The sequence below is a fragment of the Theropithecus gelada genome, chromosome 8 (genome assembly GCF_003255815.1).
Source record: "Theropithecus gelada isolate Dixy chromosome 8, Tgel_1.0, whole genome shotgun sequence".
Lineage (NCBI taxonomy): Eukaryota > Metazoa > Chordata > Mammalia > Primates > Cercopithecidae > Theropithecus > Theropithecus gelada.
Window position 1 is genome coordinate 12719527 of NC_037676.1, and position 26912 is coordinate 12746438.

Genomic DNA, 26912 nt, shown 5'->3' on the forward strand with positions numbered 1-26912 from the left:
CTAATTATGGTGCTTGTGATATTTGGTGCACGCTATTAAAATTTTTTCATATTTTTTTCATTTAAATAAGAATACTTTGGAAACATTTCATCATCACTAGTATTTTCGTTTGAATTGCTTTACATTTGTAACTTAATTTTAGAGAGAATGGATAACTTTAAGAAATAAAGATATATACTATAGAGTTCAGATTATTTTTCAATGTCTATTTTCAGTGAATATTGATGTAAAATAATTCAATTAATAGAATTCAATTGACTACTCATTTTTATATTCATCTAAAACAGTCACATATAGACTAATTCATTTTTTACCAGAATTAGGGAGCTGTTGGAATGTCAGAAAACTAACAGGGAATGATTATAAAACTTTAATATCCTGTCAGTTAAGTGTTATAGCGACAGATGCTATAGGTAATTTAATTGTGCTTAGCACCCAGCAGCAGTCTCATGAATGCCATGACCCACGGAACCACCTGCCTATGCTGATAAATCAAGTGATAACCCTTAACAAACTAAAGATGCTAGAATTAAATATTACTTTGGATAATCATTCACACCATCCAATAAAAAGTAGAGTAACTCTGAGTAAAAAATACCTTCTGCTTTTTCTCCCACTAGGAAATAAATATTACTACTATTAATAGTGATAGCAGCTAACACTTTTCTAGTACTTAATATGTGAAAAGAATTTCACTTATCCCAACTCAATCATCAACATAACTCCAGTAGAAAGATATTATTAAAATGGTCATTTTATGTTTAAGAAACTGAGGCACAGAGAAGTCAACTGGACACCCTCAACTTGTACCTATTCATCAGTTTATTTCTAGTTTACATAATAAAGCACATCTTCGATACTATTCTCATATCCTTAGCTCAAACTTAAAGGAACTTTTCAGAACAAATAATGTACAAACATGTTGAACTTGTATTTAAAAATGATACAATATGGACTGAACTTGAACCTAGGCCTTTCATATGCAAACTACCTTTCCTGACAAAGGAGACAATTAATTACACTAGTACATCCAGAAATTTATTTAATAGGGGATGGAAATACCAAGGACAGAAAAGAACCAGTAGTGACATTGCAATAAGGTTCAGTATTCTCCTTGTCAGCAGATAAGATTAGCACCAGGTACTATGGTGGGTGCGAGCTAGGGGCAGACACAGAGGGAATATCTCTAGCTCTGAAGGTGAAAGGGATGCAGGAGCAGTGAGTTGGAAAATGCTTTAAACGTTCTAGTTGTGCTGCCCTGGCTTTATGCTAAAACTCAGCGTCACCATTTAGTATATATTATGTAACTTCATGCACCTTGAAATATTTCCCTATGTGAAAGCTCAATTATGCTAAAATATTTATTTATTACTTTATTATGTTGGCTATGCAGAAAGACAGGAAAACACTAAGTTCATATCTATGGAAGGTCTGACACAGAAAAGCTTTTATTATGTCACCATAAAAATTACAAAATGGTCAGGCAGAAAGAGGCATAGCAAAGTAGAGAATGGAAGGAGGCCAGAAGGCCCATTTAAAATCATAGTCATCATTAAATTACTTGTAACACCACCTAATATTCTTTCTTGGAAACACTTATCAAATTTTATTTCAAAACTACTTGCTCTTGTTACGTATGCTGTGACCCTACCAACGTTTTCCTCAAGCCACTAAATATTCTCTACATAAAGGAATTCCTTTGGTTTATTCCTTTGGTTTATTTATACCAAAGGCATATTTGGTGTTCATCATTTTCTACGTGTAGCCAGTAACCCTGTGAACTTCTGTTTGACACTAAATCAGCTTTGTTGCATATCTTTTTTTTACATTCTAAATGCATTCTCTTTTAAAGCTACTCATTCCTAAGAATCATACATGTATTCAGCGGAGTATATGTAGTTTGCAGTAGTTTTATATTACTTGCATTCATCTCTTTCCTCTTATCAATGTGATAATGTGATTTTAACCAATGAAGATGACAGATAATTTCTATTTTTATTGTGCTTTAAGAAAGTTACTCATAGCAGAGGTGACGTATTTGTTGTACCCCAAAAAGTATGGGCTATTCTAAATGATACACTGTTTATGTGTGAGAATATAACAAAGAAAAGCTGGGTTTTGAAGGTAAGCTGATTAGTTTTGTTAAACTTAAACAAAACTCTCAGCAAATATGAAATGTTAGTGTTGAAAATAAACTTAGGTATCACTATCTTTTAATACTACAAATTGAGGCCGAGATAAATGACCACTTAGTGTTTTTAAAATACCCAGTGATAGATGAATGTTGAATTAGAAATCAACATGATAGTCAGGTGTAGGCATACCCACAAAAATAATAATAATTGGTTCATTGGGTTTTACAGTAGAATAAAAACAGAGAAAAAGTCAGAAGGATAGATTTGGGTGTTATCCACATATATGTGATATGCTAAAGAAGCACGTATAATAAACGTTCATTGTATGTATAATGAGCACACAGCACAACTTAGATAGCAGATATAGGTGTCATAAAAACAGAAGAAGCCAACAGCAATGATGGCTATCTCAACCGGAAATTATTTGCAAATAATTTTATCAGCCTTAAGAGTGAAAATGAAATGAGACGGGTCCAAACTTGCTTTAAGTCAAGAAGAAGGATTGAGTGATTTCAATAATGAGAATCTCTGTGATCAACAAGCATTTATTATACATTTGATGATACCTCTGAAAGAAATAAAGTTACACACGTACCACAGACCTTGTCAAAAGTTTCCACAAGTTATTTGACAAGATCTATGCAATCATAAGGTTTATTTTGAAAAGGATGATGGTTCAAGAACAAGAAACTCCTTTAAATAATATTCAGTAACAATATAATCACAAATGAACCAAAAATCACCAGTAAAAGAAATGTGGGCATTATTCTAAGACACTCAATGTTCCTGAATATGAAGATTATGAATGCCTCCATATTTCAGAAATGTGAAGTAAAGAACAAACAGAATCATGAGCCAAATAAAGTAGTGACACACATTTTTGAAAATTATCTCATGAAAACCAAGATCTAAAAAAATAAGTCTTGGGGAAAATGTTCAAGATATTCTAATGACTTATTCCACACTTATTTGGGGGCTGCCATGTGTCAAGTAGGATTATAAAAACCCAGGCATACAGGATAAATTACCCACTGGACCTGAAGTACAGTATTAAATAGTTGCATGGAGAAAATATTAGCGTTCAGAATGTTAAGTTACATATATAAAAAACAACAGACATCATGTAAATTTGGGAAAAACTTAAAATTTTTTCAAGCTAATATATAGTCAATTTTTGATGTATACTTCTATGAATCCTAACACATGCAGATTGCTGTGTAATCATCACTATAGTCAAAATATAGGACAGAGTCATCACCCTCCAAAACCTCTCTTGTGCTATCCCCTTGTACCTAACCCCTCCTCCATGCCATCCCTATGAACTAGACATGAATCTGGTTTTACCATAGTTTTGTCCTTTTAAGAATGTCATATAAATGCCATCATACAGTATATAAATTGCCAGACTGACTTATTTTACCTAACATAATGTCAATAGCTTTTTAAAAAAGTTGTTCAATACCATTCCATTGTGTTAATATACCACAGTGTATTCATCCATTGTCTTGCTGAAGGATGTTTGAGTTGACTCTTGTTGTTGGCAATTGTGGATACAGCTGCTGTAAATATCTCTATACACTTTGTGATGTAAACATGTTTTTATTTAACTTGAGTAATTACCTAGGAGTGAGATTGTTGGACCATATGGTAGTTGCATGTGTAACTTGATAGGAACAGGCAAACTGTTTTTTCAGAATAGTGTAATGTTTTGCGTTTTTAGCAGCAGGAGTATAAAAGTTCCAGTAGCTTTGTGTCCAATCTAACACTTAGTACTGTCTGTATCTTTTATTTTAGTCATTATACTTGTGACTTATGATTTCTCAAAGCCTGTAATGTGAAAATATGTATGGTCAGTTTCTTAATGTGTAATATTGAAGGCTTTCTTCCCCAGATGTATTTTACCTATAACACTCTAGTGTGCTTTAGGTAGCTGATAGATTTACTGATTCAATTAGTAGCTCAGGTTAGGTAAGCAAAGAGCCCGCAAGTGAGAAGAATAAGGATGGGGAATCATAAGGACCTCTGGAAGAGATATGAGGAAAGAAAGCACATTTTCTTAGTCTGCAATACATGCCTCCCTGGAGCGGCAGGCTGGTCTTTGAATTACATTCAATAATCTTTGTAGAACGATGAAGTATGGCAAAGGCAATGTAAGAATAGAAACAATTTTTTTAATTCTAACTATGACATGAGAAAAGGTGAGCTCCAAAATTTATGAATTATTAATATGCTCTAATTCCTTTGGGAGGGATAGAGGAAGGAAAGATATTAGTTAAACAATAGACGGATGGGTTTGTGAGCATGTTGAAAACAAAAGAGCTAACATGTGACCTCAGAATCAAACTAAACCATGAAAAAATGAGATTTTTCTTTTTTTTTTCCATAGGATTATTGGATCAAAACACAGAGGGATCATATAGTATTAAAAATTCTTAACTTCAGGCAAATATATGACAAAATATCTAGACAGAATATTGGAAACAAAGGTTGCAAATGAATTCAGAACTGACTAAATATTTTAACCAAAGAATGCTGATTAAGGGATTCATAACAATCTTAAGAAATCTGAAGAGATTTGGGTAATACTGTTTCCTCATTACGAAATATATATTGTCAGGAGTCTAATAAATACATGGAAACAGAAGAATAGCTGGGGTTCATTTTCTCCTCTTCCTTTGCTCAATTTTCTATTCCACCGTGGTTTATTTTTCTGGTACATACATTATTTGACTTGGAATTTTTCCAAAATTAAATACAAGAATAGACACAAAATCCAAAGTGAAAGTCAGGAGAAAAATGCTACTGTAGTTAACAGACCTAGCTCATAAGTAACTGTTTGCCCCTAGCTTCTCTCTCTACCCCATGACCAGGTATTAGTATTGTTGGACAGTCACCTGGCCTTGGGTGCCACCTCATTTAGGAACCCTAATACTGAAGTGAATGATCTTCTGTGTACATATGGACTCCTACATTTTATTTAGCTTCCTGCCTCCAGATGTTTTCAGATAATTATTCTCATAACCTTACATTTGTGAACATTATGCCCCATTGGCCAAATTTCCAAAGACACGTTTCTTATCAAGGTAAACACAAAACTGCATGTTCCATAAGTCAATTATATATGGAACTCCAATGCACCTGCAATTCTGAGGTCCCACAAAGGGAGCCTCATTAAAAAGAAAGCTTGGTTAAGTTTATAAGCTATAGACTCATTAATTTCAGATAAGTTATGTAGTCATAAGGTCTAATGAAATATCTAAAAGAGAAGATTTAAAACCACTCTTTTGTTACTTTATTTTGCTTTTATCTTTTAACTGGCCCTGTAATACATCATTTCTATTTTATTACAATTACTTTAATATTAAAATTCAAACACTAGAGATATATTCATATTTTGGATAAATTTATATAATTACCAAATTAATAAAGTGTTTATTCATCTGCTTAGTGATTTCTGCATCTACAATATTGTGCACTTAAGAAATAGTCTATGCATTATATTTATTGAAATAGACTTGCATTACGTTTTTTATTAATATATAAGGAGATGGAGTGGCCTAAGTAGTGCTAAAATAAAGGAAGAGGACACCTTTACAATATGTCTTAAAAGAGGCACAGTTTCTCACTTTATCCTATCACCCTGATTTCTATACCCTCAAGACTAGAATCACTTTAACAACTAAAGATATTGTCACCGGCCGGGCGCGGTGGCTCACGCCTGTAATCCCAGCACTTTGGGAGGCCGAGGCGGGTGGATCACAAGGTCAGGAGATCGAGACCATGGTGAAACCCCGTCTCTACTAAAAATAGAAAAAATTAGCCGGGCGCAGCGGCGGGCGCCTGTAGTCCCAGCTACTCGGGAGGCTGAGGCAGGAGAATGGCATGAACCCGGGAGGCGGAGCTTGCAGTGAGCCGAGATTGCGCCACTGCACTCCAGCCTGGGCAACAGAGCAAGACTCCGTCTCAAAAAAAAAAAAAAAAAAAAGATATTGTCACCAAAGGTCATAGTTTGAAATACATATATTTTGTCTGGAAAAGGAAAAGTTTCAAAGATATAGTATTCATTGACATATAGGTATAAATTATTTTAGCAGATTAGCTACCCTTGGTCTTGAGAAGTAGAGGCCAATACCATGCAAGAATGGTCTTTAAGACCATAGCACACAGCACTGTTAAGTGGAGCTGGCTTTGTACAACTGCAGTGACTGATGTTAAACAAGGGCATGGGGTACTTGGAAAGAGAAGGAGCAAGCCAGCAAAGGTTGAAGATGACCAGCCAAACCGTCTCCTTCAGGTTTTAGTCTAGGTCCTCCAGGAAGGAAAATCTGTAGTATTCCCTGATTCTGCACTTCTATCTCTACAAATAAATGTGAATTTAATTAAATATTTGAGCCAGTCCATATTTCTGTTTGCAGGACACAAACAATGCACAACTTTGAGGAATTGGTATAATGACTCAGGATGTTTAAAAAATAATATAAATACTCCTTTGATACAACTTTTCAAAGCATAATCATTAGTGTCTTTCCTTCAGACATAATTCTCATGACACCTGAGTTACAAAGACTGAGAGTTCTAATTTCTAAAGCGTGACATCCTTCTCCTGATATCACAGGCATCTACTTCAACTTACAATTTCCTCAAATACATTAGTTATAAATTTATTAACATGAATTAATAATTAACTCAAAATCAACAATGCATTTAATCATTTGAAATGTATATGTAGTATTAAACCTAAGTGTTTTGTTGATCTATCCTTCAAGATTTGCACAGCTCACTTTACATCAAACATTCATTCTTATTAAATTATCCCAGACTATTACGACATTCTCTAAGTTAAAAAAAATGAGTCAATGACAAAAAACATAAATTTGGTTTTTACACATCCTATACCATCTGCAGTCAATTAAACGATTCCCAGGTGTTCACTGTAATTGCTTTAATGCAAGATTATATGTCATTTTCAGGGCCTTTAAATATTTATTATAAGACTCTCATCTACATTTTTTCTGTATTCATTTAGGAACAAAAAACACGCTTATGCTTAGCACTAACAAAAATAAGCTAATTGTACTTAAATTATTTTGTGGATTAAATTTCACTGAAAAAAAAAACATTTTATAAGCCAAAACTTGATGAAAGAGTAAAAGCATAACTAGGATGTTGATTTAGATGTGCTCATTTACCTTCTTCATTTTAAATTTTTGCGCAAAATATGTGCCTATGCTGTATGACTAAGATGTCAAAAAATCAAATCAGATGGCATTTTGTCAGGACAACTGAATATTGAGCAATGTAAGGACCAGGAGATTCATCAACCGACTCCCTTATCCAAAGGTAAAAAGTAGCTTTTCATTATTTAGACTTGGAACAGAAAAGAGTCATGGATACAATCTAGCAAAATAGACTCATTTCATACACAAGGCAACTAAATCTCAGAGACTTGTTCATGTGTATAGAGTAGTACACATGCAGGGCTAACAAAAAATCACAATCACTAACTTATACATAATGCATATTATGCTCCAGGAAGTGTTTCAATACCTTATTATATATTAACATATTTAATTTTCACATCTACCGTATGAGGCGAATACTCATATTATCCCCGCAGAAACCTGGAATGGATGCCTGGAGTCATGTACATAAGGTCACATCAGATCTGGGATTTAGCAGTCTCCAGAATCCATGCTATTAATTGGTGAAGTATATGTCCTTCCTAAAAATAATTTCTGAAGATACTAAAATGCTGAGGTTTTAATCAGTCTATGTGTGTGGACTCGGAAATCTTCTTTCTAAAAGTTGTCCTGACCTTGACTTTGCTTCCTAGTACTTTCCTTGCTTTGATACTTTGGGCAAGTGTGTGTGTTGTGGGGGGAGAGAGAGGGGAAGAGAGAGAGGGGAAGAGAGAGAGGAGAAGAGAGAGAGGAGAAGAGAGAGAGGAGAAGAGAGAGAGAGTTCTTGGATGTTGAAGGATGTTGGAGGCGGGCAGAGGGGCATTAATCCAGTTAAGACTCTTAGGGAAGGTCTTCAGCTTTTTTGAAAGGAATTTCATCAATATTAATTTCATCATCAGGTCATGCTATTACGGAAATGAACAGGTCCGGCCACAGTCAACTCACGTTTTAAGATCTCACCTCAACTGACCAATGGCAAACACAGGTCCAATTATACATCATTTAAAGTGTATTTAAAAGACACAGACAAACCATGTCTTGCAAGTAAGTCTAGATTTTTGTTTCTGAATTGAGTTGGACCAATAAACATGCTCTGTTTCTTTGTCTCCCTTCCACAATTATTTTACATAACTGCCCTTTTTGTCATGCATCCAACCTTCTTTAAAGCATTTTGTCAGAGGATTACTAGGCTCAATGCTGCTTTTAATGTAGAGTTGTTAAAAATAGTGCACATTATACCATCCAGATTTCCCTCTATTAAGCAAAATGTATATTTTGTTCAGCACATGTGAGAAAAATGTGTTTGTTTCTCATAAGATCATATGCATTCTTTTAAAGTATAGTGGGTCATTTGGTTACATTTCCTTTTACACCTTTATTACCAGGAACATCACTGTAGTTTAATTACTCTATAAGATAGATATGCTTTCTTATGAGTAAAGATTTACCAATAGAATCTTTATATATATGTGAATCTTTTCATAAACTTATATAATTTTTAAATGGAAGTTATTTCATAACATGGATGCTCTTATTAATAGATATTGACTCAAAAAATACAGGAAAACAAATTTTAAAAATTATTTACTTTCAGAATCCTAATGGTTGATTTTCTAAACAAACAAATCTTCTTTTGTCATATATATATATACACACACACATACATATATATATATAGTTTTTTTTAATTTTTAAATGTGTAGCTGATCGACGCACTCTGAGAAGTGCAAATGATCAATCTTAATACCTTTATTGCGGCCCATCTGACTATCATCATCTCCATTCCCCGACTTGATAAACCTTCTTGGAAAAAGAAGGCAAGCACCTCAGATCTCTGAAGAAACCAGAGTCAACTCTGCTACAAAAGCTGTCTACAACAGTTTCTATTGTTAAGTGATGTTAATTGCTCAGTGTAAAATATGAAAAAGGAAAATCATAATAAACACAAATATCACTTTGTTTAATTGCTTGCAAATGGCATTCTTCCTTATTAACATATAGTCAGGCTTATTTAAGGCATAAGTTTCAAGAATTACTGAGGAAAAACAGAAAATGAGAAAGTAAAGATTATAATTAAGATTTTTATACAATTTGGTTATGCCACTGATTTTTGATAAGTATAAATGAGAATATAAAAGATAAGTAAATGATTCTGACAATAATAGCAAGCCTTTCCTAGGTGTTAATTCATTCAGAATTAATTCTTCCAAATTTATTGAGCATTAAACAAGGAGACCTATGATGAAATATGAGATCCTATTTAAAGCATAAGACTATGGTTTTAAGCACACTCTAAAACTAAAATTTCAGAATGACATTCAGTTTTTTAATACCCAATTAACCTCAATGTTTTACTGGGATAATAATATAGATGTGGGATTGTGGAACTTCTTCTTGTTTATGACATAGGGCCCCATAAGTAGCCATGATAAGTATCTCAAAAGTCACTGTGACTAAAATTTAAATGCAGAACACTAACAAACAAATAAACAGAATAAAAAACACAAAGCTAGCTCTACCAGTTAAGATTATTCTTTTTCCGGTTTCTGCATTTATCCTCCTTTCATTTTTATCCTTCAGCTATAGAATGATGGCACAAGGCACATGAGAAAGGAAAATATTAGCTTTTAGCCATTGCTTTATCAAAAATAAAAGATATTTTTGTAACATAAGAAAAAGCAATCTATAGCTTAAAAACAGCCAGGTTGGCTAAGATTTTTAAAGGATAAATTATATTACTGAAATCAACCTATACTTTATTAACTACTTATAAAAGTAGTTTAAATATAGTCTGTTAAATATTAATGTAATGTTATTGATAAATAAAATATAATTATCCTCATGATATTGTGGGAAAGAGTATTACCTTTTCAGTGAACCAAATTACTACAGAATTTTTATTAATGTTGTAAACAAAGTCTATATCAAAACTTCATATTTTGTTTATACTACCATAAAGATTTTTATTCTATATATCACATGCTGTAGTTCTTCCTGAGATAATAAAACAAACTCACAAAGATGGTGCATAATTTACATCCTTTACCCACTTTTTTGACAGAAAGTCATGGAAAATATCATCATGTTATCAACATATATGAATACATAACACACCTAAAGTCACACACTTTTTTCACCTATAAAAGAAAAATAATATTCTGCTAAAGAACATAGTAATTATAGATTAAATAATAGAAAATTTTGACCTGGAGAATGATTCTGAGACTTGTTTAAGAAAGTTCTTGCTTTTTCTTCAAGGAGTCTGACCTCTTGGGATGTTGTACTTTCTTTAACCACTTCTCAACAACAATCTCATTCCTCTCTTTCAGCTTTATTCTAAGAAGAGAAATTTGGAGGAAGAAATCTTGAGTCCACCAATCTCCTCCAATGTTATGAAGGTCATGAAAATTAGAATCCTAGACTTAATGGGGGAAACTGGATATTATCTGGTCAAATTCATAAAGCCTGGAACTTCATCAATTCACAAAAATGTTTGTCAAATTCATTTTTCTACCTAAAGTTTTAAAATATTTAGATTTAGTTTTTATTGTGCTTGAGCCAGTGTACGTATAAAATATTTCTCTTTTGCATTTATTGTGTTAGAAATAATTTGATTTAAAATTCTATCAGTGAGTCAGTATTAGAATTACCACATGGGTTGGTCTAATCGCTGAACTACATATATCCCTGTGAGTGGAATTAGTAGGAAGCTAGGCTTATAGAGAAAGAAAAAGGTAGGCTACAAGAGAAATTGATATTTGCTTTGCTGAAACTACTTACATACATTTTTGAGGAAAATGGTACAATGAGAATAAAATCTGGAAAAATATTCAAATTATTATATTTTTAGAATTGACTATACATTTCTAACAGAAATCAATGCATTCTATTGGTAGACAACAGAATTATTTTACTTAGAAAATGAAGAGTAACTGAAATTCTTTTCCATAACTATTCAGTTTGTGCGGTAATTTTTTTAATATTGCAAAAATAGTATCATGACTATACTATAATTGAGGCCATACACATAAAAACTGAAAGAATAAGAAAAGAAATAGACAAAGAGGGTTAGAACAGCTACTTTATGTATACACAATTAAACTTAGAGTCTTTAGAAATAAATTTTAATTTCTACATTGCCTCATTCAAGTACGTCTTCAAACTCTACATAAAGGTAAATTTATTTTTACATAATTGAAGAGTTTCTGAACACGGGATACACTTTCTGTGTTGTGTTTTGTAACATGTCTCTCAACAGTATCATAATTCAGCCTTATCTAATATCACACAGATACCCAGAATAGAAAAACATCATGAGATTTCTCCCATATCACTGTATTTGTAACATAAGTGATACCAATAATTACACTCACTATCATCACAATAATAGATTCAATATACAATTGCCTACCATTTGTAGACACTGACATCACCATAATGCTTATAACAGCATTCAAAATGTGTCATTATCCCCATTTTAGACATGAGAAAACTGAGGGTCCAAAAGATTAACTATTCTGCTGGTACCCAACAAACTACTAAGTAGCTCCCTGTGCCTTTGTTTCAAATATGAATACATTATCTCCTTTCACACAGCCCTAGTCTTCTTTTGTACTATGTTCATTAAAATATGCAAACCAATAAAAATACATAAGTCATCAAAAATACACTCAAAGGACCAGGATATTAAATAGTCTTTAAGTTAAATCCTCACTGGAATAAATGTATTTCTCTGCACAATAAGCTGCTGTGTCATTAACTTAATAATTTGCTGCATTTACAACTCAGCTTAACATTTTTTTCTTTCTCCCTCCTCCTCTTGCTATTTTTCTCTCATTTGGCAAATATCAATATAACATTACAATCAGTTTGGAAGGGTAACTGAAAATCCTAGCACACTATATTCTTTATTTCCTGCAGGAAAGCACGCAGTGAAATGCAAACAGTATTTGTACTTCATATAATCAAATGATTGCTTTGCTCTATAGGCAGGAATTATGTAGCTATTGTGTCTGACAGTGGGCATGGGTATATAATCTTTGTGCAGTTAATTTACCTTTTTTTTTGAGACAGAGTCTCACTCTGCTGCCCAGCCTAGAGTGCAGTGGCCCGATCTCAGCTCACTGCAGCCTCCACCTCCGGGTTCAAGTGATTCTCCTGCCACAGCCTCCCAACTAGCTGGGACTACAGGCACACACCACCACCATGCCTGTCTAATTTTTGTATTTTTAGTAGAGATGGCGTTTCACCATGTTGGATGGGATGATCTCGATCTCTTGACCTCGTGATCCACCCGCCTCGGTCTCCCAAAGTGCTGGGATTACAGGCTTGAGCCACCACGCCCGACTCTTAATTTACATTTTGACGTTTCTACTAAGAACTTTTTATATCAAAGACTGAATGCAAAAGGAAGTTCCATCTGGCTGAAGACTTCTCAACTTTAAGAAAATTAGGATATGGAAAATCTACCAAGGTTAGGCCTGTTTCCATAGGCCTACAGTTTCTGCAGTTCCAACACAACAGGAGTGAATTAGCACGAATATTTAAGTGGACGGTTTCTGCTTCTGAATTAGTTCTATATCCATACACATATTTCTTTTATTTAATCTTGAATCCATTTGCTACTAGCACCCCTCTATAACTGCTATATTTCTAATTATCACAAAACATTATCCAGTTGTAGCAATTAATAGATATGTAATGACAAACTTTTGTGATGTAAAGCGAAACAATTTTTACAAATAAAATTATATTTTTAGAAAATTCATATATGCTAAAATGTTTCCCTTTTGGTTTCATCAAAACAAATATTAAAAAAACATATACCTACAAATTAAGTACACAGAATCCAAATTCATGTTTTTAAAGCTCATATTTCAAATGTATTATTTTTGCATAATTTAATTAGAAATATTGGAAACATACATTTGCATTTAAAGATGGTTAATTTCTCATTAAAATAACAACACCTCAGTCCTCAAAGCTGTAATTTACTTTCCTCTTTCTCTCATTCTCATTCTCTCTTTATATATATATGTATGTATAGATAAAGAGGTATGTCATGTTTATATTAAGCAATTTATCCACAGAACCAATACAGTGTTATAAAAATAATTCAGAATCAACATGCATATCAAAACTTTACATTACAAATTACTTATTTGCCTTCTTATAAAAACTGAGTCAAGTAATCACATCTTGTATTTTGATATAAATTTCTAAGTTAAAATATTTATTTGAGATGAGAAAAAAGTAACACTTCACCATTAATTTATGTTAATAACACATAAAGCCCATAAATCTTAAAATACACATAATTTCAACATCAAATGTAGAAGTAATTGATAAATGTGAATATTTATTATACTCAACTCATGTAATTTCTAATTTATATGAGCAGATACAATTTATTAGAAAATATTTCCCCTAGAAAAGAGACATAGACCTAAAAATGTTATATCATCTCACGTTTCCGTAAGTTTATTTATTATAATTTAACATATGCTATGAAAATATTTCTTAGAAAAATGGTACATTTCATAATTCGAGTAATGATCAGCAAAATAAATGTAATTCAATCTCATAATAATATATTGACAAGAGTAATAATTACTAAATAGAGGAAACATGAGTAGCTTATGACACGTCAAATCATGTACAAGAAAACTGGGCTGTAATGGGATGTTGAGTTATATATCACAGAAATAACATACTTCTACTTTTCTCAATTAAAACAAGCACAGTAGGCCAGGATGGTCTCAATCGCTTGACCTCGTGATCCGCCCGCCTTGGCCTCCCAAAGTGCCCTCCAGCCTGGTGACAGAGTGAGACTCCATCTCAAAACAACAACAACAACAAAACAAAAAACAACAACAAAAACACTAAGCACAGTAGGGGCAATGTTTACCCAAAACACTCACCTATGGTCAGCTGTCCAGTTAACTGCCCCATGTGATTTCTTGCATTCACTGTTACATTCCTGTCAGACTGTAAGACCAGTGGACTATCCTGGGAAACATGTATAAAATAAATAAATCAAATAGAAAACAGAAATATAGTCAAATTTACATAAAATTATACTGCATTTGTTTACATATTCTCAAAAATTTAATTTGTTTGCTTTATATTAGACAGTTAATTTAATATCCCAATCATTGGTGGACAGTGTAAAAAACTGAGAGTCTCATAATAATTACTTGACAGCACATTTCATTTTCGTAAGTGGTACTATCAGAGGCAAGCATTTCCAGGTCTACTGATTGTTGTACATCAAGGTGTAGTAACCCTTTTCCTCTTTCTCTCCCAGTGTCCTCTATGCCTGCCTGTGCAGATATTCCAGATGCCATCCCAAAGGCAAAAGTCCCTTTTTAAGTTTAAGTTGCAACTTTCAGATCTCAGCTTAAACGTCACCTTTCCAAAATTGGCTCGTCTAATCAGCGTAACTACTGAGTCTTTCAATCCTCAAACTCCCACTCTCCATTTAGTTTGTTTAAAGCACTTATCACAAAGCAATTTAACTGTATGTGTCTATTTGGGATTTTTTTTTAACTTAATTTTGTCACAAAAGGAAAGATCCAAGAGAAGGAACCACGACAGCCATGTCTATGCAGTTATGTGACTATTACTCAGCATGTTGCTGAAGGAAAGAATTTTTATCTACTCAGTAGATAAAAAATTTTCAGAGTAAAATTGATATTATAGTACCATATTATTCAATCTCATGGAAATGCTCTGTAAATCATACAAGGATTTCGCAAGGAAGTATATAGAATATAAGATTTTTGTAAATTCTGCTTTAGGACATATACCTCTGGTTACATGTTGACTTTTATCAGTAATTTAGCATTTAACAGTAAAAATAGTTTATTGAAGGACAACAACACTGCCTTAACAGCTCACATACTAGGCTTTTGTCATACCTCCCTCAGACAAGTAACATTCAAATCCCTACATTCTCATTTTACTGATCTAAAACCTAAGTTGGGTGATCGTTTACAAATCTGTATTAATTTATTCAATAAATATTCATTGCATACTCACTATGTACAATATAATGTTCTAGAGGTGGGGACATTTTGGTGATCAAAATATAGAAAAATACTTGCTCCCTTAGTGCTTGCATTGTGGATGTTGAAATACTGCGAAAGTCTCCATCAATATCATCCTCACCATCTAGGCAGTATGTCATGTCTATGTCAATGTCAATTATCAAATGCTTTCATATGTAAGCTATATTAAAACTCTCAATATTAGGATTTGGAATTTGTGATTTTATATACATATGGTTTATTTCTGCAGTTTTAGAAGAAAAAAGTCTAGTTTTCTTTTCCATAGGTGTAACTACGCTACAGACATTTATCTCCTAAGAAATCTAAAATATTTAAAATTAATTACATCATCCTAATCAAGTGATACATCCAAATCCTGTTTAAAGAAGAGTTCATGGACTAAAGACGGTTTGCAAACAGCTCTCTTATACCCAAGAAGAATACTGCTATCTCTTGATAATGACATAAAGATGATGATTCATACATGAACACACACACACACACACACACACACACACACACACACACACACAAAATTCTATCCAATCTTGGCAAAATTCAACCTAAGTATGTTAAAAAGGAGCTTTGAATTAAATACAATTGCATATTTGAATGTAAGAAACAGGAGAAGTCTATGAAACATCTTGCAGTTCAAAAAACTGTGAAAAAACTCTAGGTCGAAATTATGTTCACTTTCTCTCAATATTTGTATGATATAGCATATATGAGTTTGGTTTAGAGTTTTAAAATATGCGACACTATATGTTTTTGAGTTACTAGATATATTAAACATAAGTTTCTGTGAACAGTAGAGTAAAACAGCATAAGCATTTGTATATATAATTTATAGACTATGTAAGTATAAGGATTATTGCTTTATTAAACATGTTAAGATGGAAAAAATAGGTTGAGAAGTCAATGGATAGTTTACTTAATTTAAAAGAGAAATAGACTTGGTAGAATTGAAAGTTTAGGCCGGGCATGGTGGCTCACACCTGCAATCTCAGCACTTTGGGAGGCTGAGGCGGGAGGATCACCTGAGGCCAGGAGTTTGAGACCAGCCTGGCCAACATGGCAAAACTCCATCTCTACTAAAAATACAAAAAATTAGCTGGGCATGGTGGTGGGCGCCTGTAATGCCAGCTACTCGGCAGGCTGAGCAGGAGAACTGCTTGAAGCTGGGAGGCAGAGGATGCAGTGAGCCCATACTGCACCCACTTCACTCCAGACTGGGTGACAGAGTGAAAGTCTTTCTCAAAAAAAAAAAAAAGAATTGAAAGTTTAAAAGTTTAATCATTCCACATCTTTGTCTGCAACATAACAATCTCCTTTTACTCTAACCACAGAGATCTTATTGAAGCTCTGCCTCTAGCACTCTTCCCTTCTTGTCATATAATTCTCCTAATTCTTTTTGTCAGAATTAAATTTTTATATCTAGATTAAAATTTCACTGTGATAGCACCCATAAGCTTTTTACTTAGTAGAACCATAAACATACAGCTCTCAGAGGTACTGAGTTATTCTCTATGCTGTGTTCCTATGAACATCAATATATTATTATGCTATACTTATTTATTATAATGTGATCAAGTGAGCTGAACCAAAACCAAGTATTCATGTTTGATAAATGAGATTTGATGCCTATAAGATCATCATTTCCATCCACAAATCACATAATCATTTCTGTATTTTATATCAGTACCATGCTATCTTTGTGGATTAGACCCATTGCTCATGCATTCGAGGTTTAACACATGACTTTTTGCACACTATCCACTCAGTACTAATTAAAACAAACATGCAATAAAAATACGCATAATGATGAAAAATCTTTCAGTCATTTAAACGGAGATACAATCCTAAGCAATTCACAAATCTGATCTCAAATATATGTTTATGTGAGAATCAGCACCAACATATCACCTCTTAACAAAAATAAAGAAAGACACTTAAGAAATGTTTTTCCTAAATAAAGAATTGATTACTCCTTCAGGTTTACGTCTTCTTTCTTGTGTTTGTTTCTCCAAAGGTCTCTATATGAGAAAATGAGAAAATAACTGATACTAATATTTTACTCCATTCCACTGTCTGGCTTATATCCTTTATATTACACTCCTGTGTTCCAAAATTTTGAAAGCTAATATGTGGTTTAAGATATTTAAATAGACATAGTAGTACTCTCTAACAGTTTATTCTTGCTGAGAACGTAAAGGAGAGAAATCTATTCTGGTGATATTTTTTCATGGAGTAGGACTCAGACATTTAAGTTTTATAAAAGTAAGAATGTAGTTAATATAGAGCATGATATACTAGTGTAAAAATATAATATTTATATATAGCATGATATGCTAGTATAAATATATATTATATAGTATATATAATATATAGCATCTATATAAAATAATATGTATAATATATAGCATGATATACTAGCATAAATACTTTTTTTTGGAAAAAGAAAATCTTCATCTTCGAATGTAATTATTTTTCCTCCAAGCCAATAAATCCCCCATAACAGAAATAAGGTATCTCCTGGTTTTCTGGAGCTGACCTGGACTTGGCTCTAGCTCTAGAGGACATATCCGCCTTCTTATGTCACTCTTTAGACAAAGCAGATAGGTGATCCAGTGAGAAAGGCAGTGAGACTGTTAAGTGGGCCTGAGAGGTTCTGCTTACAATTCTATTACACAACATATTCTTCATGCCGAGGGCATGGCTGCAATTTTCTAATGGTTAGAGAAAAATAATGAAATGTGTTCTTCTCATTTTAATATTTTTTGTGACAGGCTGTGCATGTGACCAATGGAAAAATGATTTTTTTCTTTTTATTTCTATTGCCTTCACTTTATTTATAACAAATATTTACTGAGTGCCTATAATACATTCCGCTCTCTGCTAACCACTGGGTACAAAAGAGAAAGAAAGGAGACAGACTTCTTTTCTGGAGTTCATAGTCTGGCAGCCAGACAGACAATAAACCAGATAATTAACAAACATAAAAACAGAGAATATTAATCGTAACAGGCTGGTGTGAGAGAGATTTCCCTAAAAAAGCATTAGTAATATTGTTGAGAAGATATAAGTGTTTTAGGTAAGGATTTAGCTTCAGATACTCATTCTCTCCAGTTTAACTATTACATTAAGTCATAGTGAAATAGCAGTAGTACAAACAGCAACCAACATTTACTGGCCCTTAATCAATGCCAGACACTGCTCTAACTACTTTATATGTATGAGATCATCTACTTATGAAGGTTACAATAAAATCATCCACGAAGAGTCAAGATAATAACATGACTGTAAGACAGACAGGGGACCCTGACTGTTTGAGCTCAAGCCCCGCAGCTGCCAAATGCTGACTTGGCAAGTCACTCCACATTTCTGTGTCACAGTTTCTTCATCTGTAAAATAGGGGCATAGTACATAATTTATGGGCTTGTTATGAGGATTAAATGAGACAACACATGCAAAATGCACAGATCAGAGCCTACCCTCTGTTGACAGCAACATCTGCTTTTATTATTTATTCCTCATTTTAACTACAGTATTTTACTACTAATAATACTGGATACCATCACTCCTGTTTCACAAATAAATAAACTGTAGTACAGAAAGATTAAGTCACTTGCTTCAAATGACAGAGCTAAAAAAGCTAACAAGCCATGTTGGAACTCCGAAATTTTGTTTCAAATATGCCCTGTCAACCACAAGGAAGTACGGTGTTTCTTCGGGCTCATCTAATTCTAGGTTTTCTGAACTGTCAAACCAATATAAAAAGTAAGAAACTGAATTGAATAAAATAGACTTTAAAATTTCTTTAAGCATTTTGGTCACTAAAAGAAACATCTTATACATACACACACACACACACACACAGCTTAAGATATGACCTCTACTTTGCTGCTATAATCCAGGTTTTGGTAGCATGACCTTGTTCATTTTGTTTCATTTTGTTTCCTCAGATTCTAAACAAGGACAGTTTGTTATTAACCGTCATCTGCCTACACATTTTAGAAAGTATCGCCTATGCAAATCTCCCTACTTGGTATTCTGAAAGAACATCATTAGTGACCTATTTCATTCAGCGTAGATGATGTGAATTTGGTATGTTGTTACCTAAGTTTATATAGTTTACAAGATAAATTTTCTTCTCAAGGATAGAAATACGGAATTTGCCAACAAATCTACATTATCTTCAGATCCTCTAATGTTCCTAAATATTCAATCAGCTGCTTCAGAAATATTTCTTGAATACATCTTTTCCTGTTTTTCCATGCCTACTTCTATAATAGATTCAAAACCCACATCGCAATAACCACTTGATTTTTCATATCCAGTGTTATTTAAAAATACTTTTAAAACATATTGGCATACTAGAATGAAAACAAAACAAAACATTGATTGATTCCTCACTCTCAGCTTGAAACGAATTCATGTTCACAACGTGTGAGGCTCTTCACAATGTGACCCAGTTCTACTTTTCTATGTCTACTTCACCTCACTTCCGTCATGTAAGAGTAAGCCAAATTTCCCATTTTTGTCAACTACATACCACTTCTATTTATTTTCACCTTCAGTTTCCCAGGCCAGAAATTCTTATCCATGTCTCTTTATCAGGAAAAATTGTAGATATTTTTCCAGTCCAGGTCAAAGTCCTGTCCTATGTGAAGCCTTCCTATTCCTCCAGAGTTAAGTCACCTCCCACCCTTCAGTTCCTCAGTCAGTGTTGATGTCTATCATAGTACTCGTTGTAGGCTTTTTGTCTTATTTTGTTTTAAACATTCATGTGATTTGTAACCTCTATTTAGCTGAACTGTCCTGAAAACATAGTACGCTGTCAATTCCTTTTGCTCATACGGACTTTTAAAATTATAGTTTGTGTCACGCTTGACACATAATTTATGTTCAATAAATGTATGTTGAGTGAATGAGCTGAAGTGAGCACGTTACAATATCCAGGCTACATGGGTTTATGTGGATTTGTGTTCAGATCACACAAAATTTAGAAAGCTATTACTCCCCTTCTTTCTTCCTTCTTCCTCCTCCTTCTCGTCCTTTTTTCTCCTCCTTCTCTTCCTCCTTCCTCCTCCTTCTCTTCCTTCTTCCTCTTCCTCATTCTTCTTCTTCTTCTTCCCCAGAGCAAGATTGGTAAAAATTCATCTCAGTGAAACAAGCCATATCAAATTATTATTTAATGGTTACTCATCATCCCTGTGCCCAAGGCAGCTATGTCATTCCTTTCCTTAATATTTGACCCACTGAAGCTGCAAAACAAGTGTTTATTTTATTCTTTGAAATAAAAAGTAAAAATTATTTTAATACTTGAAATTCATTTCCTTCAGAATGCAAATTATCTAGTTATTGAAATTTTTCTTTTAAAGGAAGAAGTGATATTATGAAAATAAACATATCTAGAGCTGTTAATCTGACTTCCTCAAATTCTGCGTTCACATTTTAACTTGAATGTGAAGTAACGCAGGAGAGATATACTGTCTATTTATCAATCAACTTTACGCATTTCTACTCTAATGCTTTCATTGAGAATTTCCAACTTTGGTTTACTCTCTGTTATAAATTATCTACTCATGGAAGCCACTGCTAGGAATCTCTTCTGAGAATCCTCTGCGACTTTTCATTGTCCTTCTGGCTTCTGTCCACCTCTTTAAAGCTATACAGTAATAAGAGTAGTCTCCTTGCTGAAGCCCTCTTTCTCCCAACTGATAATACTGATGAGATTGATGAATATGTATACAGAATGATGCTGCAGGGAGCAGTTTTACACTGACATTCCATTTACAGGGAATCTGGGATATTTTGCCACTTCCTCTATCAGTCAAAATGGTCCAACTCAACCTTTCTCCATGGGTGGGCTTAGGAAATAAATGCTTCTAGAATCATTCTCCTAAAAGGGAATAGTACTATCTCTACCTAATGTAACAAAGATCCACATAAATACTGCTGCAGCTTTAGTCAGATGGCACAAAATTCCCCCAAACGCTGCTTCTTTTCCTCTCAACCAACATTTTCAGCAACTGTGAGATATCCTGCTCTTAGCACTTCTGGGTTGGCTTGCCACTTTTCCATTCCAGCTGCCTCTTCAGTTGTTCTTGAGGTTAACCTTGCCCTCACACCAGCCCCGGGTTTCCAACCCTATCCACTCTGAGTGCTACTGTCTGTCCAGCCAGTATGTTCACTATGGGAGCATGGGTGAGCTGTACCCCAACTCATGCGGTCAAAGAGACTGTGTGTTGACTAAGTAGAATGTAGACATTGTGTCTTATTTTGGTTAGCAGAAAGAAATGTAGAGCACATGTGAAAATCTACTTTATATAGAAGAGTAGACAATCTGCAGATTTAAAGCAAACGACTAAGGCAAAGCAGTGATTTTCTATCACTGGATGAATGGTTTAGCCAATTCGTATGCCCAAACAAATCAAATTTTAACGGAATTAATTATTTTAAATCACTTATTTATACGGATCAAGGAAATAATTAAGTTTTCTAGAATGGAACTACCCAGTGGTGAGTTGGTAGATTTTTCAAACCAAACACTGTACAAAGATTTTTCCCCACTTTTCTTTTAATAAAATGTTAGTTCATTTCTGTAGTATTGCACTCTTATGGCTTGGAAAAAAACAAGTCATGAGTTATGTAAAAGGCTTGTGAAACTTTTGAAACTATTAGCTACCATAATATTAATTTAGTAACTACCTATCGTGATTATGGTGATGATGATGCTAATGATGATAATGTGTGTATGTAGAGAGTATCCCAGATATATATTTGTATATGATACATAGTTCATGTTATATGAGTATCATGAATAATGAAAACTAGAAAGTAAGCAGGGAACTAAGCCTCTATTAAACTGGTTTTCTTTTATCTTGGTGGGAATTGGTAATGTAAAAAGAATAAGAAGCCTCTATATTCTAAAATTTTTAAATGACATCACATTTAAATAAGAAATTCACCTTTCTCAAGTAAATTGGACATGTTTTCCAATAAAACTCTAACTTGAAGGAGGATAAAGAAAGCTCAATAGAAAAAAATGCCTTTAAGATTATTTTCCACAGATATATTTTCATTTATCATAATTAAACATTTGTACTTGCTGAAAAAAAATCTCTCTTTTTTTCTCCTAAAATCTGCTTGGATTATGAAGGGTTTCAAATATCTGAAAACATTAGGGCCACATATTTACTTGACTGTATGTGGATTTATGCTGTAACTTAATTTCTGTAGAAACAGATGAGAAAAACCAGAGATATAATAATTATGACAAATATGTTCCTATAATTACAAATAATAATGGAATTACAAAATATAAACAATTGGTTATAAACTCAAGTAAGTACAACATGTTTATACTACCTGTGACGGTTAGTTTTGTGTCAATTAGACTGGACATGGGTGTCCAAATATTTGGTGAAACATTATTTTGAGTATGTCTGTGAGAATATTTCTCAATGAGATGAACATTGGAATCAGTAGTCCCATTCAGGCAGATTTTTTTTCCCTCCCCAGGGTAGCTGGACCTAAATAGAACACAAAGGTAGAATAAGAGAGAATTCACTCTCTCTGCCTGACTGTCTTCAAGTTGGGACATGAGTCTTCTGCTGCTTTTGGATTCAGATCAGGACTGGAACTTACACTTTGATTTTCAGGTCTTCATGTTTGGTTGAGCACGATATCATAGGCTTTCCTGGGTCTCCAACTGGCTAACTACAGATCCTGGGGTTTCTCATCCTTCCTAACTGCTTGAGTCAATTCTTTATAATAAATCTCTTTATTTATTGGTCTGTTTCTCTAGAGAACCCAGACTAATACAGCACCCATATTATTTACTAAAGGAGCATGGTAAACACATGTATGAATGCTAAGCAACAAGGAAATGACCTTGCAAGTAACAACTACTGTGCTTGTATGAGACACTATCTATGATTTCGTATGCTTTGAAGCATTTTGTTAATTGTGGTTATACCTTAGCTATACCTGATAAGGCAATACCGCAGGAAAAAATACCAGAGATAATCTCTCTTTCAACGTCTATAGTCATTAGTTTGAAGATCTCTAGCAATTCTTATCCTTTTCTTCCTCAATTAAATAAATCGGGGGTGGGGGGAATATTCCTGAGATTACTTTTTCAAATGACTGGTGTAATTTCAAACTTCTGGTATTTTTCTACATTAATGTAAGATAAGCCAAGTCCCTTAGCCTCCTTACAGGCAACTCTACTGATGGCAAGATTTTGAGCCAGAAGCAACATAAATATGTCTAGTTATATCGAAAGAGTAAGTATATCATATATGGTGGGCAAACATTCAGAATATGTCAGACCAAATAGCACATGACATGACTAAGAAGATTTCTCCAACCCAATGCTTACAAATCAATAATGTGCATACAAATCATCTGAAGATCTTTCTAAACGAAGACCTGCATTGAAACCTAAGATTCTGTGTTTCAAACGAGCTTCCAGGTCATGCCAACAAAGCTGGTCTGCAGATCACTCCTTGAGTAGAATGACTCTAACAGCCCAGCTGAGGTGCAGAACTAGAGATGGACTTCCAAAAAGCTCCCAGTCAGAATCTTTTAGATCTGGAGTGTGGCCCCAAATCATAGATCAAGGAGAAAATTGCAACTGTTGCAAAGAAATAATTTTGAACTATTTCCCAGCCTGTGTCAAACCTACAAATCTATAAATTAGAATGTTTGCCCTCCATATCCCAATTTCCATGGAAAACACTGCTCACAAAAATGTGTCAACTATTTTTTAAAGCAATATTGCAGTTAAGCTACATTTTCTAATCATTTTTATATGCAGTCATAATCATACTACCATGTTATAATCAGTGGAATGTGGGCAGAAGTAATACAGGACATTTATAAGCCTGGACTATAAAAACCTGCAGTGTGCTAGCCTCTCCATCTGAGGCCCTAGAGGAATATGGAATCACATAATGGAAAGAATATGGGTCTCCATATATCTACATGGATCAGAGCCACCAGTCCCACAAATACCACTGGATTGTGGAGTGAGAGATAACTAATTTTTGTATTTGAGTTAACCCTTGAGATGCCAGAGTGGTTTGTTATTGGAGTTGGCCTGACCTGATAGAACAGCCCTTGCTCTCCTCTATAGGGACTTACACGTCCCAGTGCTCCTTTGCATCCAAGGCTCCTTCCTTGTAGTGCCCTGAAAAGTCTTCTTCCCTGTCTTAAGTCAGCTCCATACTCCCTATCCTTTAATGATGTTGACTTTTCTTATAACTCTGATATACCGCCAGATAATTATTAAGCTAGAGATATATATGTTAAATGACATACTCAGGCTGAGCATGGTGGCTCAAGTCTGTAATCCCAGCCTTTTGGGAGGCTGAAGTGGAGGGATCACCTGAGGTCAGGAGTTCAAGACCAGCCTGGCCAACATGGCGAAACCCCCTCTCTACTTAAAGCACAAAAATTAGTCAGGTGCATGGCACATGCCTTTAATCCCAGCAACTCGGGAGGTCAAGGCAAGAGAATTGCTTGAACCCAGGAGGCGGAGGTTGCAGTGAGCAGAGATAGTGCCACTGCACTCCGGCCTGCGCGACAGAGTGAGACTCTGTCAAAAAAAAAAAAAAAAAAAAAAAAAAAGAAAACAAAAACAAACAAACAAAAGACATACTCAAAGGCAGTGATATCTAACATCATGTATTTTTCTCAGGGATAATTAATCAAAATGGCTTCATTTAGAGCATGTGCTGGCCAATTTTTATTTTCAAGAGACAGTAAATCAGATAGTAAATATATTATGCTTTGTAGGCTATGCAGTTTCTGTCAAAACCATTAAACTCTGCTGTTGTAGGTCAAAAGGAGCCACAAACAAGAACTGAACAGGCATGTCTGTATTATACCAAAATATTATATTTTAATAAGAGACAGTCAGCTGCCAGCCATAGTTCGCCGACTTCTGATCTTGAAATTTAATCGCCAGTGAATTTTGGAAACCAAACTTCTAGCAACTAAACCCACAACATTTTCAAAACAATTCTACTATTATATAAAAACATTGTTTTTAACAATGTTTAAATAAATAATGCATAGTATTAGACTTGCATTCATTTTATATAAGAATTCATAAAAAGGAAAAAAAATCATTATGTTAAATGTAGGTATAAATTTAACTTTGCAAAACGTGGCCTGGGATACTTTGTAATTACAGAATCTAATGATTCTTTTTTTTTTTTTTTTTTTTTTTTTTTTTGAGACAGAGTCTCTCTGTCTGTCACCAGGCTGGAGTGCAATGGCGTGATTTTGGCTCATTGCAAACTCCATCTCCCGGGTTCAAGTGATTCTCCTGCCTCAGCCTCCCGAGTGGCTGGGATTACAGGTGCTCACCACCACTCCCACCTAATTTTTGTATTTTTAGTAGAAACGGGGTTTTGCAATGTTGACCAAGCTGGTCTCGAACTCCTAACCTCAGGTCATCTGCCCACCTCAACCTCCCAAAGTGTTGGGATTACAGGCATGAGCCATTGTGTCTGGCCTGATTCATGTCTTTTATTAAATTTGGAAAACTTCTCATCTGTTAGTTCTTCAATAGGGCCTCTTCTTCATTCTTTACAGTTTCCCCATATGGAATTCACATTAAATATGTGTTATATATATCTTCCTTCACTCTGCCTTTCATGTCTGTTTAATGCTCTCTCATTTCTCCCATCTCCCTATCTCTCTATGATGCAGGCTGGCTTATGGTTTCATATCTTGTGCTAGCAGTTCTTAGCTATGTTAGCTCTTAAGTTATTCATTAAAATATGAATTTATGAATATATTTTTGTCCTGTATTTTTTTCAAATCAGACTTGTCAGATATATTGTTTTTACTGTTACTGGGTTTTGGTATTTTTATTCCATTGTTCATTTCTGAAGCATTGATATATATAATGTATATATAATTTTAACATTCTGTATGTGAAAATTTCAATCACTGAATTGAAAAATCTAAACTTGTGAATAATTGTTTCTGTTAAATTTCACTTGAGGTAGACCATTTTCTGATTGTCTTTTTGATTATTGAGATCATAATTAAAAAATGGGAGAAGTCTAAGGAACCAGGATTAAGGGTTAAGGAAGCATTCTTCTAGAGAAAGTTTGTATTGCACCTGCTAAGCACTACAGATGAGCACAAACCTGGAGATAATATAAAGTCAAGGGGGCAGGACAAAATTTTCAAGAGGCTCAAGGATACGGTACGTGTAACTCCAATGGCCTGATGTTCCTTTTTCTGTTGATCCAGCCATTAGTCACCGGAGCTTCAGGTTTCAGGTATTGCCAGTTGTCTCTAAGGGAAATTCTGACTTCAGCTTTCATTTTCTACTATTTTTTCAACTCCCTGCTTTTCAAATTTACTTCACCATACTGGCTTTTCATTATCTTTTGCAAATTTAGAAATTCAATGAAAATACATCCTTTTGTAACTTAAGGCATAGCTAGGTTGCCTGTGGGATTTTATTTTAGAACATACAGCCTGAGAATTTACTAGATGCAACGTTCTCATTAGGCATCTTT

At 34.0% G+C, this 26912-nt stretch overlaps 1 protein-coding gene across 4 annotated transcripts in view; it reads right to left on the reverse strand.

Annotated features, from left to right (window-relative positions):
* The window catches only part of SGCZ (sarcoglycan zeta), a 1186949-nt gene that overhangs the window by 135273 nt on the left and 1024764 nt on the right, over positions 1-26912 (reverse strand). For all 4 annotated transcript variants that reach the window (XM_025394433.1, XM_025394431.1, XM_025394432.1 and 1 more), the window contains one exon: positions 14236-14323. In XM_025394433.1, coding sequence (XP_025250218.1) covers positions 14236-14323 — 88 coding nt within the window. The remainder of the gene's footprint in view (positions 1-14235; positions 14324-26912) is intronic.